Here is a 15,376-nt window from a genome sequence, read left to right as displayed (position 1 = left end):
TAGTGGTCAGGGAGTCATATTCGGTGCCTGAGGATCCAACCCAGTCTAGCCACATGCAAGGCTTAACCTCTGTGGCTCTGCAAATAATTCTGTATTCCCTTCTAACTTCACCAAGAGCCTGCTGTTGATCAGAACTCTTACCGGAAGCCCATTAACAATTATATTTGCCGTGCTATTGTCTCCCTAGAGCAAAGAAAGCCAAAGAAGAAGTTAGCAAAGAAAATCAAAGGCTGGAGAGATAGTACAGTGGGGAGGATGCTTGCCTTGCACATGGCCAACCTAGCTTCAGTACCCAGCACCCCAGGTGGTCCCCTGAGCCCCACCAAGAGAGATACCTGAGTACAGACAGAGCTAGGAGTAAGACCTGAACGCCTCTGGGTGAGCCTCCTGCCAAAAGTAAATGATAAGAGAAACACGTTTACAGTGCTGTGTGGAAAATAATTGTGTCTTACATCATCTGTTTGGTCTACCAAACTCTTTTGAGGAAAATTTAAAAAATTTATCATTATCTTGCTGAAATTCTCTCTTTATAAAACAACAGAAAGTGCCCCCAACTCACCAGAAACTACTCTACTCCCCTCTTCATTTATTTCATCATCCCCTAAGGAATAGTGTCACCCACTTTAAGAAACACTGGTCCACATGCTGAGGAGGGCATTTGGGATAGAGAAGGGACCACTATGACAAAGATCATTGGAAATTATCACTCTGGATCAGAACTGCATGCTGGAAAGAGGTAAAGGAACAAACATGATACCTTCTCAGTAGTACATCGGTATTGTAAACCATAATGCCCAGAGGGAGAGGTAGGGGGGGAGAGGCAGAGGGAAAAGGCGAGGGGTGAGGAGTGAGGGAGAGGGAGAGGGAGAAGGAAGGTATCTGCCATAAAGACAGGCTGGGGAGGGGGCTGGGGGACAGGTGGGAAGCTGGGAACACTGGTGGTGGGAAATGTACACTGGTGGAGGGATGGGTGTTGGAACACTGTATGACTGAAACCCAACCATGAACAGCCCTATAACTGGGTATCTCACAGTGATTCAATTTTTAAAAAAGAAGAAAAGAAACACTGGTCCATAGCAGTAATAAGCTCCTCCGTGATATAAACACTGAGCTGTTATATGTATTAATAACACTTGACATCAAAAATGCAAGATTGATAGAAATTCATATTTATTTACAGGTAGGATTCGTACATTGATAATCTCACAAAAATTTTTTCCCACATATTTAGTGAAAATATCTTCCCCACACCCGGATGTGCACAGAGCAAACCTACAAGGTTCAAGGGTCAATTGTTTCAGATTTGGCTTCTTCAAGAACAAGACCAGAAAGTATTTATTTTAACCAAAAGATCAGCAGTCCAACACACGCTCACTACATACACATCGTACTTTGGAAACGCTGGAATGCTGCGACAGTACAAGTCGTCCCAACAAACTAAATTTGCTCCTAGATTGATTTTTTTTTTCCCTGTGACAAAACGGGTCCCAGGGGGTAAGGGTAATTCCATGGCACGTCTATACTGTCTTTTGGTCCTGAATAAAGTTTCACAGGAGTCCAGCACTGAGTCTAACTTCTAGGCCTGGATTCTGGAAGCTTCTATTGCAGCCCATGATTCTAGGTGACCACTAGGGGGCGCATCACGGACATGACTTGTTCAGGACTCAGTGGTCACCAGCTAAATTACCATCTACCAACATTTGGCTCTTGGAAATGGAGAGACTTCAGTCTAGTGACCCCAGGCCCGACGCTGAGAGCTGCCACACTTCCCTGGAATGTGGATCAGGACACACGTTGCCACAGATTCATCTCACCCGCCGAGAGACCAGTGGTGCGGGCGCATCTGTCTTTGGTTGTGTATCTCAAAATAGCCCTTTGGAAGACAGCTCCCGGTGGATTTTCAGGTGCCTACTCCCCTTCCCGTTATTATTTCTCACAGGACAGCAAAGTATAATGGCCCCAAGTCCTCCTGGTTAAACTGGGGGAGTCTCATATACTGGCCCAAAGATGCTGCTTTTTCTCCTTTGTCAGACCTGAAGACTAGGGCTCAGGTTCAAGTTTTGGCTCCAGCACCGGGACCGTATCAACTCGTTGAAAGAACAGCACAGCCCCTCAGCTCTCCTTGTCCTGTCGGGCACTGCAGGGTACCTCCTGGATAGACCCGGGAAAGGCGTTTCCTCAAGACACTTCCAACATCACTCTGGGCCTTACAGGCACGTCCTCATTCTGCTCCGTCATCTCCTACCCGCAGAGCTGCTCGAGGGATGACCAGAAATGGACCAAAGCTGACCAACTGCGATCATCATCTATGTAACTCATGAGTTAGACCAGACGCTGATGCCACGCACTGTCAGCTACACGCTTCCAAACACCAAGTCCTGCTGACACAAACCAAGGCCGTTCTCTGTCCAGAACTTGCTCTAGAAACACAGGAAGCATCCAACGGGAAACTCATTCTTTGCCATCTCACTTAATCCTCTCCTCCCCAGAACGTGATGTCGAGCAAGCATGCCACAGGAGCAAATAATCTTACTGCCATCAGTATTGTCCACACCTCTAAGCCTATGTCCCCTTTTCCTACGTGGAATATTACCCCAGAGAAGCCGCCTCTCATTCACAACAGCGAGTGGACACCCCCCCCCCTTTCCGTATCTGCTTCCCTATAGGCTGATCCGACCAAAGCCAAGTTGGAGTCAGCCAACGTGGGGAACCGCAGTGGGTACAGCAAGACCGTGGTTGTTAAAAACAGAGAACAGTATCCACTGCTGCTTATCAGATTCACTATTGCTTTACTTTTTTTTTCTCTCTTATTTCTTTAAAAGACAAGTTTTTGCCTTTGTGGGGGGGTGGGGAGTCGATTATTTGGGCGTTTGCTCAGGACGAAGGTCAGGGAAGGTTAAGGAGACTATTTGGGCAAACAGTAGCCCGTGTAGACTCCTGGTACCCGAGTATGAGACTTTAGGGTTTCCATTCTTGGCTCAGTTCAGAAGGAAAGAGGGTTATATCTTGGGGGGCAGGGGGGTGCACAGCCTCCTGTAGGGTGAGTCTGGCTCTCAGTCCATTCAAGTGCTCTTGGCTCGTCAGTGTTGGTACCTTGACAGTCTCCCTCGAGGGTCCCTCTCTTCCTGTCTCCTGAGTGTGGGCATTACTGTGCTTGAAACAGCAAGGTCAGGAGTCATGGGGGGAATAACCCTCACAGGGAATGTTCTGGAAAACTGGTCATCCCAGTCTGTCCTTCCGACTTCAGCAACAGCTACCTCAATTTCGAGGCCGGACATCCTGCCCCTCAGAGCAAGCACCCCACAGCCCAGAGTGACCTCTCCACACCTCCAGTCCGGTCTCCTGACACTAGCTCACCACCCGGAAGTCCGAGAAATTATGACCTGCACGTGCCCCGGGTCATGGTACAAAAGACTTTATAAAAATACTCCCTGCGCATGAAAAACAAACAACGTTGCATGTAAACATTGCCTCGGAGTCATCGGAAAACGCTGGGCCCGCGGGTGCCTCTTTCCGACGATTTGTAGTATTCCGCGTTTGCCTCTGCACGGAGGTGTCAATCTGTTTTTCTTTTAACAGAGTTCTCAGTCTGCTTTGGAGCGTGAGCCTGCGGCTTGATTGGCAGAAGTAGTATTACCAGGAGGCTGAGGATGTGTAAATAAAAGTACACAGACCTAGGAACAAAGACACAAAATTTTATTTCAAATGAGGAGGTCAGCAGGCAACACCACATGGGGGTGGTCAGATCTCAGCCCCGCAGGTAAAGACATTGTCTTTCCCCAGAATGGACAGATAATGCTCTCCGGCATGGTGAGACACAGCCCCAGGGTAAATCCCCCTTATCTGGGGGGCAGAGATGAGCTGAAATCACAAACTGGGCAAAGCAAACCAGCCCTCAGAACCCCCACATCTCGTTCACTGGGTGTTGTCAATCACTGCCTGTCTCTACCTCCAAACTATCACTCCCACACACACAGGAATGCTGTCTGTATTTTGCTCCCTGTTCCAGTGAGAGCCACAAACACAGTGCCCGGCTCACAGTCGGGATTAGAGGGTTGAGTACAGTCATTTCTGCTACGTGAATCCTGGACATAACAAACCTAGCTACTTCAGTGGCAATTACATCTGCTTAAAATAGCAGGACTTGTGCGAGACACGTCAGAAGGAGACAACTCAAAACCTGGGAGGGAGCCTTTTGTCACCACAGCACTAACAAAAGCAACCAGCACTGGGCTTAGGACATCAGGCACGGACAGCTCGCTAGGGTCAGGCTACTTCAGGGGGAAGCTGAAATGTACCTGAGGAAGATGGGTGGGTAAAGGGGCCACCCTCAGCATGGGCACTGAGGAAGTGAGTCCAGCTGAGGTGTGGATGCTGCAGGCTTAGGGTACCATGCTGGCACCCTCTGCTGGAAAAACTAGTGGAGAAGTCTGCCTAATATTGACTCTTTACTGGCATAACTATAAGACAGGAAGTGAGGAAGGGGAGGCAATGAATCTAGGCCTCTGATTGGTTCCCTCCTTTATACACCCCTATCCAACTGGCCCACCCACAATCTCTTATTTACTATGCTGACCCTATCTGATTGGTTGGTGCTACTAACCCTCATTTACATGAACGTTATCAATGAGATCATCCTGACCCCACTCCAGTAAGGCATGTGTGCAAGGTTTATTTAGAATCTCTGGCATGGAGACTTCAACTTACCAACTTCAAAGACAACAGTCATATTTATGGGAGGGCATCTGAGCATGGCGGGAACTTACATGTATAAACTAATGGTTGGCTCCACGGCCAGCATGACGAAGGGTGCAACTGTGTAGGAGACAGCCAGCTGAGTGACCGCCCAGGTGACCACATCATACACGAGCTTCAGGGCTTTGGAAGAAAGGAAGTAATGCCTGTAGTTGTTTCTCACCTGCAAGCCAAGGAACCGAAGGGAGAGGGATGAAACGTGCAAGAAACCTTCATGTGTGCAGCTCTCAGGAACATAAGTCATGGAAAATACCAGTCATGTGCTGTGGAATTTTCCCTTTTCTTTATCTGTGCCTGTGATCAAACCCTGAAGCATGCAATCGACTACTGAGTCACATGCCTGGCCAGGTGAGTTGTATTTCCACTGAAAGTGCCACTGTCACTGTCACTGTCATCCCGTTGCTCATCAATTTGTTTGAGTGGGCACCAGTAACATCTCCATTGTGAGACTTGTTGTGACTGTTTTTGGCATATAGAATATGCCACAGGTAGCTTGCCAGGCTCTACCGTGTGGGTGAGATACTCTCGGTAGCTTGCCAGGCTCTCAGAGAGGAGTGGAGGAATTGAACCCGGGTCGGCTGCATGCAAGGCAAATGCCCTACCACTGTGCTATCGCTCCAGCCCACTACTTGTAGGGTAACACTGGTTTGTCCTTTCTCCTCTGCAGCAAGGAGCTTAGGTTTGCTGTGTAACACCCATCACAGTGCTCCCAAAGACCTCCCATTTCCTCAGCATTTATCTTTTTATGGACTAAGGAAAGGAGAAGTATGTCCTAAGATGAAAAACTGTTGCTTGAGCATATCTCCTAGCAGCAGGAGATCTCTGTCTTAGAAGAGCTTCCCTGGAGGGAAGGGAAGGACATTACACATGTTGATTGTGCTATCTGACCTAGGTGTGGTTGCTCCCCCAACGTGTGGGGGTTGGGCTCTAAGCTAAAGCTGCAAGAATAGGCCTGGGGAGAGTAGCATGAGGACAGGAGGAGACAGGAATGAGGGGCAATGTGAGACTAGAATAGAGCGCTCATTAAGACTAGAACAGGGGCTGGAGCGATAGCACAGTGGGTAGGGCGTTTGCCTTGCACTCAGCAGACCCAGGTTCGATTCCCAGCATCCCATATGGTCCCCTGAGCGCCGCCAGGGGTAATTCCTGAGTGCAGAGCCAGGAGTGACCCCTGTGCATCGTCAGGTGTGACCCAAAAAGAAAAAAAAAGACTAGAACAGGTGTGTGGGGAGAATGGAATAAAAGACGGGATGTTTATCGGAGATTGAAATAAACTGCAACTGATCACCAGCCAGCCTGGCCCTCATTTCCTCCTTGTCTGCCCATTGCCCTCGGCCGTCCGGGATGGGGAAGCAGCTCAGAGCCACCGAACACACGTGGCTAGAGAACACACACACGTTTTATTGAATATACAGCTGTTTTCTTATAAGTAAGAAGCACATATTTACTGTAGAAAAAATCTTCAAAGGACTAAGAAAAAAATTAAATTTCCTAGGGAAGAGCACTACTTAATTGGGAATGTGCTTTTCGCCCTTGTATGTACATCGCCACATTTGCATTCTCAATGGCAATGAAGAATTTTAGCCTGCTTTTTCAGTTAGTAATATGTCGCAAATTATTTTCCATGCTGGCAACCACTAATCTCCAATATGTTTTTAATTATGGAACAGTAACAACCTACCACCCCCTGCTTACTGATAAGCAATTTTATGGTTCATATCCTTGCAGAGAAATCTCTGCACCGTTCCCAAAGTATTTTTCTTGAACTAACAGTGTTAAAAGCCTGTTGTAGAGGGGCTAGAGCAGTAACACAGCGGGTAGGGCGTTTGCCTTGCACACGGCCAACCCGGGTTCAATTCCCCACATCCCATATGGTCCCCTGAGCACCGACAGGGGTAATTCCTGAGTGCAGAGCCAGGACTGACCCCTATGCATCGCCGAGTGTGACCCAAAAAGGAAAAAAATATCCTGTCATAGAGGATAATAAAAGCATCTGCCATTTTCTGAGTGCTTCCCATATGTTGACCCTGAATTAACATGTTTCACTCGTATCATCTCTGTCAATTTCCCCAACAGGCCCATCATGGAAAGGTTTACTATGCCCATTTTACAGAAGAAACGAAGACAATTCTCTGACATGGAGAGGGCGGGGTCAAAGAGTGACTCAACAGGTCTTTTGATTTGCCTCCAGCAAAGCTCACCACTTCCAGATCCAGGAACCAAAGCACAACTGAAACCAAGGTGAGAAAACTGGGTGGTGGTGGAGGGGGGGGTCAGCCTCGGAGGGCCGCCTGGCAAGCGAAGGGCCCACCCATCTCTCTGCTGTGGCTTGGGAGGGGCCCAGGTGGACAAACAGGTGGATGTGCTGGAAAGTGGCTCCAGAGAGAACAAGACCCCTCCAGGAGCCATGGGAGCCTCTCAGGGAAACTGAGGACTTTCCTAGTGACTTCTCAGGTCTAAGATCTAACAACCTATCATGTGACATTTCAGCCACCATTTGGGAAAAAAACGGGAATACTGTCTTATCAACTGTCCCTTCCCACTTCCTACCTGATTGGCTGTCTCCTCAGGCTTCCCGGGAGAGACCCAGGAAGACTGCATATGGATTGGTCTCCCCTCCCCTGTTCCCGGCACTGAGCACCCAAGCGGCCAGAGCCTGGGACCACCTTTGGGTCTCATGTTTGGCCTCTGACCTGGTTCCTGACACCCGGTTCCTACACGCCTGGGAATTTCCTGGGAGGACTTCCGAGTCTTTTGTCCTAAGGAGATGAGTCCTGTGGACTCTGGAACAAGCACTGGCTGTGGGATGTGCAAGGTAGGATTGGAAGTTCAGGAATTTCCGTTCCAGTCCTGTTTCTTAACAGATGGGCGGTGCTGGAGAGGAAGTTAATGATCACCCTTGTTTTCACGATGGGGTCTGCGGCAAATCCTAGGGTTAGAGAACTGAGCTTGGTCAACAGATGTGCGTGGAGGTGGGGGTGCTGGAGGCCCCGGGGCAGGTAGGGGAGCTCCTCTCTACACACCTTTGTGGGGTGAAATTCTTCTCATCTGGGTTCACATGCACCCTTTATTATCTCCTTTTATAACTTTATAAATTCTTTCCCTGAGTTGCATGAGCTGCTTTAGCATTCTCATGGAACCAGGGGAGAGTTTTATGGGAACTGGATTTCAAGTCACCAGTGACAACCTGGTAAACACGTGGACTTGTGATTGGTGCCTAAAGTGGGTTTCGGGGGCTGGGGTGGGGTAAACGAGTCAACCAGGCAGTCTTACAGAAGCGAGTCCTCAACGAGTGGGATCTGATGCTAACACCAGGTAGGATCGTGCCAGTATTAGTTGCATTGCAGACCGTGACCACACCCACCCAATGATCTAGAGAACTACTTGTGCAAAGACTCCCACACCTGGTGTGAGAGGGGTTTTCCAAACATCACCCAACATAAGGGATTCATTAAAACCCAGACTTTTATGCCAGTTTCAATAACAAGCAACATGTATTTGAAGGAATTGTAGTAAGAAATATCTCAACCACCAAATGTCTGGCCTTTGTGTATGAGTTTGTTCGGGCCATCTGCGTGTTAGTTTTCTTTTGTGACCTGCGTAAGTGTGTTATAAATGGGAGAGAAGGGAGTGCCTTCTCTGTTTTCTTATGTACAAATAGTACAAACAAAAACAACAGTGTCGATGACCTTAAATAGAAATCAATTAACCATCTTGTTCACACACACACACACAAAACAAACCTTCATCTAATTAAAAGAGAAAGTCTATGTGGGAGGGGCTGGGGCTGACAATATTGATGGATTTGTAGTAGGACACTTGAAATATTTAATAGATGAATTAAAGAATTCATGAGTAGTTAGCCGGGTTCCTAAGTTTTCATTCAAAATATATTTCAGTGAATGGCATGATGTATTCTGGGACGTGACTCAGAGAGGTGAGGTCTTGGATTTTATCCATACATCATAACGGAAAAAATCCTTAGCACCTCAATGGAAGGCCAGAATCACGATGAAAGGATAAACTTAAATCAAAGATAACCCAAATAAGACCACTTTACAAGTCCTTGGACTCTTTGAGGATGGGAATCTCATTCCTTTATTGTCCTCCTCTACAACCAGCAAAGAGGAGGAACCATTTTGGACAAATCGAAGGCTACTCAAGGAAGCCTAAAAAACAAATGCATATAATTCTCCAAGATCGGTGCCAAACCAACAGAACAGGATCTGGTTGGAAGGTTCTAGTAATCTCTAACAGAAGACCGCTCCTGGTGGCTATGATTTTACTGGCGATTGACTGGCTTCTGACTTCCTAGGCTTAGGCTAGTGAAAGGAGGAACAGGAAAGTGATGCCACAGAGCCAACATGAACGATCACCTTCAGCAATTAGTAGATGGGATATGCTTACAAGCTTTAATGATTTAAAATGTCTTATTTTATATGTGATATTAAGCATGACTTAAAAAATAATCCCTTGATGGGGCTGGAGTGATAGCACAGTGGATAGGGCGTTTGCCTTGCACTCGGCCAACCCAGGTTCGAATCCCAGCATCCCACATGGTCCCCTGAGCACCACCAGGAGTAATTCCTGAGTGTAGAACCAGGAGTAACCCCTGTGCATCGCCGGGTGTGACCCAAAAAGCAAAAAAAAATTTAAAAAAATAATCCCTTGGCAAAGACTCTCTGGAAAGATCTGGAAACAAGATGATTCACCATTTTTGACTATGAGCTCCCCTATATTAGAGTATTTCCCCAACGGGAAGACTTTAGTTATTTGACTTTTCAAAAATAGTTACGCATACAGAGGATAAGACCCCACCACCAAAGGAAGCTTACCGTTCTGGCTGCTAGCGTGACAAGGGTTCCAGTTAAGAAGGTAAAATAGTATCCGGGGTAGACCCCATGCCACAAGGCAGACAGGATGAAGGTTAGCACCGTGGGGTACCATGGAACCCGCTCATAGCACACTCTGTAAAGAAGAAGCCACAAGTCAAACACACCAGAAACTTCTAGAAACACTCGCCTCTTTCTGGATGGGACCGCACAGAAGTCATGCCAAGAATGACGCCTGCTTACCTGCCAGCAACAGAACCTGGGCTTTCTGCAATGCTCCCGGAAAAGCTGAAGCTTTGTAGGAGACAAAGGCGTTCCTAACCCTCAAAGAACTAACTTACCTAGACCCTATCAAAATGAAGCTAGGACACGCCCCAGTCCCTGTTTTTACCCCACTTTCTAGCTTGTCCCACCATGGCCAGAGCCATGAGGAAGTTGGATGTCTCCCAAGTGGTCCTCAGGGAGTCTGGGGGCCACTCCTGGTAATTCTTGGCCAACCAGGCCAGATGGGTGAGTGCAAGGAGATTCAGTGATGTTTGAGTTCTGTGCTGCTTGGTGCCCCTCAAGGCCACATCCAGATGTGGGGTGAGTGGGGTAGGTGGGGAGCATAATGCCAGGGACTGAACAAGGGCCCTGTGTATGTAAGACATGTGTCCTAACCCCTGTGCCCTCTCCGTCCCCTGTGACTTAGTATTTTTAATATGCTCCCTGTATTTATATGATAGTTAAATTCATGAACGTTTGCTGCTTCAATAATAAGTGGCCTGTCCCCCTTCCTTGCTTCCTTGCTTCCTTGCTTCCTTCCCTCCTTCTTTCTTCCTTTCTTTATTCCTTCCTTCTGCCTTTCTTCTTTCTTTTCTTCCTTCCTTCCTTTCTTTCTTCTTTCCTTCCTACCTTCCTTCCTTCCTCTTTCCTTCCTTCCTTCTTCCTTTCTTTCTTCTTTCCTTCCTTCCTCCCTTTTTCCTCCCTTCCTTCCTTTCTCTTTCCTTCCTTCTTCCTTTCTTCTTCCCTTCCTTCCTCCCTTTTTCCTCCCTTCCTTCCTTCCTCTTTACTTCCTTTCTTCTTCCTTTCTTTCTTCTTCCCTTCCTTCCTCTTTTTCCTTCCTTCTTTCTTTCCTTCCTTCCTTCCTTCCTTCCTTCCTTCCTTCCTTCCTTCCTTCTTCTCTCTCTCTCATTTGTTTTAGGCCACACCCAGTACTGCTCAGGTGTTACTCCTAGCTCTGCACTTAGGGATCACTCCTGGCAGGCTCGGGGGACCACATGGGACACCAGTGATCAAACCCAGGTGGGTCGCATGCAAGGCAAACACCCTCCCCGCTGTACTAGGGCTCTGGCCCCAGTAAGCAGTCTTTATAATTTGATCACATGCCGGGGGTAGGGGGAGGGAAGCAAGAGAAACATCAACAAAAATTCCAACCTAAAAAGCAAAAGCATCAGAACCATACAGTGTTCTGTTCTAGGCATGATCACAACCTTCTTTAATGGCATGACACCATCACGACCCTCTGTGGTGGCTGAGCCACAGTGACGGACCACACAGCATCAAGGCAAGAGTCTTGCCCTGGACATGGAGGGGTGGCTCACATCTATTACTCCTGAGCTGTGTGACAAGAGGCAAGTTGCATACCCTCTCTGGGTCTCACAGTCCTCAGCTGTACAATGGGGATAATGACAATCAAGGTCTCAGAGGACTAGTGTGGGGTGGAAATGAGTGCCAGGGGGCAGCTATGCCAGTGTGATGTGTGCTGCATTCAAATGAATGCACTCTAGGGTGGGCTAGAGCGGTAGCACAGAGGGTAGGGCATTTGCCTTGCATGCGGCCGACCCAGGTTTGATTCCTCCATCCCTCTTGGAGAACCCGGTAAGCTACCAAGAGTATCTCGCCCACATGGCAGAGCCTAACAAGCTCCCCGTGGCGTATTTGAGATGCAAAAAACAATAACAACAAGCCTCACAATGGAGACGTTACTGGTGCCCGCTCGAGCAAATCGATGAACAACGGGATGACAGTGACAGTGACAGTGACAATGACACTCCAGGGCCTGAAGAAGTTAACACGGGAGCTAAGGCCTGTGGCTACTTCAGCAGACCCTGCTTCAATCCTGATCATACCTATTTCCCCTGAGCACCAAGCCAAGAATAGCCCCAAAGCCATGCCAGACATGACCCAACCACCCTCTCTTTCCAAACTAAAACGTCTTTAAACAAATGAAATAAAGTAAGTTCACTCCATGGCAAGCCCTCGCCGGACTGTCTGCTCTGCCACTGAGCAGGCCAAGAAGTGAAGACAGCCCTGCCGTGAGGGCAAAGGGATGGCTGTTCGAGGAGAGGCCCCTGAGCACTGCCAGCCCCGCGCCACGCAGCGCCAGGAGCGGTGAGCTCATGTGTGGGTTCCTTACCGCTTCAGCCAAGTTGCCGTCTGAATATTCCAGTTCTCTAAGTACATTTTGAAACTCGTGGCAGTCTAGAGAGAAGAAAACAACACCTATCATTAACTTTAAAAATACCCCGAGTCGATGGAAAATCCTCCCCAGAATTTCCCTGGCAGCAGGGGCGATGGGCTCTGTCGGCTGAGGGCTCAGACGTGGCTCCGTCAGACACGGGGAAGTGTCCTCAGTCTAGGAGACGAACTCTGCATCTAAAACTGGGCTTACTCATCTTTCCATTTTCCTCAAACTTTACTTTAAAATGGTAGAAAAGCTGAAGTGATGGTTTGTGGGTTTTTCTTCCACTCTGGTTAAAAAAAAAATTTTTTTTAATTTAAAACAAAACTCCCTAAAAGAAGGTTTTTCCGTAGGAAATGGTTCAGGACATGACTCTAGTCTCTTTGTGCTCAAAGCTTGAGCTTTGCTGTCATTTCCTCAGTGAGGGGCCGTGTATACAGCAGGTCAGTCTTGATAGTCCTCTGCAAGTAGCCCTACGGGTTCAAGGGCTTCCAGTTCGAACGACAACAAAAAAGAGATTTTATGCATGAAAGGGTCATAATATAGAGAAGGGGGTGGGGAAAATCACCCAACTGAGCGTGAGCATTAACCAGGATTTCTCTGCCCAAAGCAGAAAAACAAAAAATGTCTGGGTGAATGTCTGGGTGAGAGGTAGTACAGTGGGTAAGATTCTGGCCTTGCATATGAACAACCCAGCTTGAATCCCCAGTACATGTGGTACCCTGAATGATGCCCGAGCACAGCCGGGTATGATGCAAACAGCAAAATAAATAATTTTTTAAATGGTCTTAGGAGATCTGGGAAGAAAAGTCTGGAACCAGGGCCCCATAAAGCTGGAGTCAAGAGCCATTGGTTTTCTTTTCAGATCCAAAGAAAAATCTTAACAAGGTTAGATAGGTTGGCACAGCATAGTACGTCTGAGAGGAAGGGAGGAAGAGAGGTGATGGGAACATGAGCAAGACAGATATGTTTTGCATTATTGGTTTAGGGGAGTTGTTTATTGTCATGGGGCCACACCTTGAGAAGAACTCAGGGGATCAGGTGATACTGGGAATCAAACCCAGGACTTAGCACACGTTGGGCTTGTGACTTGGTGTGTGACCCACCACTTGAGCCACATCCCTGGACCTCATATTAATTTCTATTTCAGTACCCTAGGAATTTTATTTCTTCCACATCTTCGAGTCTAACAAAATGCTATGAACACAACAACTTCTAAGACCTTAACTCAATCCAACATCCATCAATTTTTTTTGGTTCCTTGCTCTAGATCAACACCATTGAAAAGGTGCACTTTCTCCTCTGGTCTCCTTTCATGAATCATACATGACATCTCTACTTCATCTTTACCCTGAACATACACCCTCCGTGAGAGAATCACAGTTAAGAAAACTGTGGGGAACCAAGGGCAGGAGAGCCATTCACCGACAGTCCTCCAAGAGAGCCACTTTGGATGAGAAGATGGAAGAGGGTTCCAACACAGCTGGGATTCTCCCTATCAAAGAAGGTTCTAGAAGCTTCTAGAAGACTGACATGGCTTCCACCATGATAAAGGTGGTTCCAGAGACTCTCCCTTGTCCCCTTAAGACAAAGACAGCCACAGAGCCACCCCCCCGCCCAGGTCTCCTTCTGACTGAAGGGGGTGGCAAGGCGGTCAGTGCCCACCTTCTGGGATTCCTGGTTTCCCATATTCGTCCCTTTCTGTCCAGACTCTCTGGGCACGCTGCATGCAGTGTGGCAGCAACCCAACTCTCAGTTACCGTGAGTCAGCTGGCTGGAGACCAGGCACTCAGGGGTGTGGAGAATCAGGCATGCCATACCCCGGCCACCTTAGCCAGCGTCAGGAGGAAAGTGCTAAGACGTGTGTGGCTCTCAGCAACGAATGCTGGCAACACCAATGAAGCCAAGAGTGGGGTGGCCCCAAAGACCCCCCTCGGATGATGAAGACAGACTGAGAATGCTGGTATAAGAATGGAGGGGCCGGAGCGATAGCACAGCGGGTAGGGCATTTGCCTTGCACGTGGCCAACCCAAGTTTGATTCCCAGCATCCCATATGGTCCCCTGAGCATGGCCAGGGGTAATTCCTGAGTGAAGAGCCAGGAGTACAGGAGTAACCCCTGTGCATCGCCAGGTGTGACCCAAAAATCAAAAAAAAAAAAAAATGAAGCTGGAGGGGCCGGAGCGATAGCACAGCAGGTAGGGTGTTTGTCTTGCACGTGGCCGACCCGGGTTTGATCCCCGGCATCCCATATGGTCCCCCAAGCACTTCCAGGGGTAATTCCTGAGTGCAAAGCCAGAGTAACCCCTGAGCATCGCCAGGTGTGACCCAAAAAGCAAAAAAAAAAAAAAAAAAGAATGAAGCTGGAGTAAGAGGGAACCCACCACGCAGATTCTAGGGACCTAAACGCTGGGTGCTACACCACTGCAAACAGTAAAATTGGGGTGCTCCCATGGACGCCAGAGAGCTTGCAATACTGGCTCTCAACTCAGGGCCTTCGGGCCTGCGTTCTTAAAGACTAACACGTCAAACGCAATCCAGAGGGGCCAAGTCTCTGGACTTGCCAGTTGAAAGAGCAGAAATGTCAAGGACTGAAACATTTTCCTGGCTCTTTTTTCAGCATTCTTGGATGGTTTCATCAGTCCTCAAACCACGAAAACTATGAAGAAAGTGGGTGCCTTCCCCAAAAAAAGGGAGAGAAGGGAACATTCAAAGATGCAAAAGAGCCAGGAGGCTGACAGGACATGGCTTTCCCTGAGAGCAGTGTTGCGGATCAGCTTCTCTGGGTACCACACCCTAAGCACAACCACCAGCGCATTTTCTACAAGGGATTCGGACAAACAAAAAAGTCAACTCACCTCAATTTTCCAGATGTTTAGGTTAGAGAGCAGATCCCAACAGAAATTTCCATTCTTATCCACACCGCTGAACCCAAAGCCAGCTGCATTATTCACCGCATCAGCTACGGTTTTTAAAACAACATGTTAGGAAAGGGGACAAAAGTCACACAGTGTGGGGCTGGAGTGATAGCACAGCGGGTAGGGCGTTTGCCTTGCACGCGGCCAACCCGGGTTCGAATCCCAGCATCCCATATGGTCCCCTGAGCACCGCCAGGGGTAATTCCTGAGTGCAGAGCCAAGAGTAACCCCTGTGCATTGCCGGGTGTGACCCAAAAAGCAAAAAACAAAAAAAAAAAAAAGTCACACAGTGTGACTTCCACGATGACTAAATCTCCACGTGGTCTTCAGCTCCAGAGCCTGGCAATCGTTTCCTTGGAAAAGAATCCAGGCAGATGCAGAAGTCTTGGGTATGGGTATGAATTAGGAGCCATTTTCGGCTCTTGGGGG

At 48.2% G+C, this 15,376-nt stretch overlaps 1 protein-coding gene across 1 annotated transcript in view; it reads right to left on the bottom strand.

Annotated features, from left to right (window-relative positions):
* Positions 1–1,268: 1,268 nt before the first annotated feature.
* The window catches only part of MBOAT1 (membrane bound O-acyltransferase domain containing 1), a 112,339-nt gene continuing 98,231 nt past the window's right edge, over positions 1,269–15,376 (bottom strand). Inside the window, exons 9-13 of the mRNA XM_004613937.2 lie at positions 14,888–14,991; positions 11,986–12,050; positions 9,591–9,723; positions 4,767–4,918; positions 1,269–3,674 (exon numbers count right to left, since the gene is read on the bottom strand). Of these exons, the coding sequence (XP_004613994.2) occupies positions 3,557–3,674; positions 4,767–4,918; positions 9,591–9,723; positions 11,986–12,050; positions 14,888–14,991 (572 nt within the window). The 3' untranslated portion in view covers positions 1,269–3,556. The remainder of the gene's footprint in view (positions 3,675–4,766; positions 4,919–9,590; positions 9,724–11,985; positions 12,051–14,887; positions 14,992–15,376) is intronic.

The sequence above is a fragment of the Sorex araneus genome, chromosome 2, assembly GCF_027595985.1.
Source record: "Sorex araneus isolate mSorAra2 chromosome 2, mSorAra2.pri, whole genome shotgun sequence".
Taxonomy (NCBI): Eukaryota; Metazoa; Chordata; class Mammalia; order Eulipotyphla; family Soricidae; genus Sorex; species Sorex araneus.
Note: the sequence above shows the minus strand (reverse complement) of the source record. Positions and strands in the feature narration are given on the sequence as shown.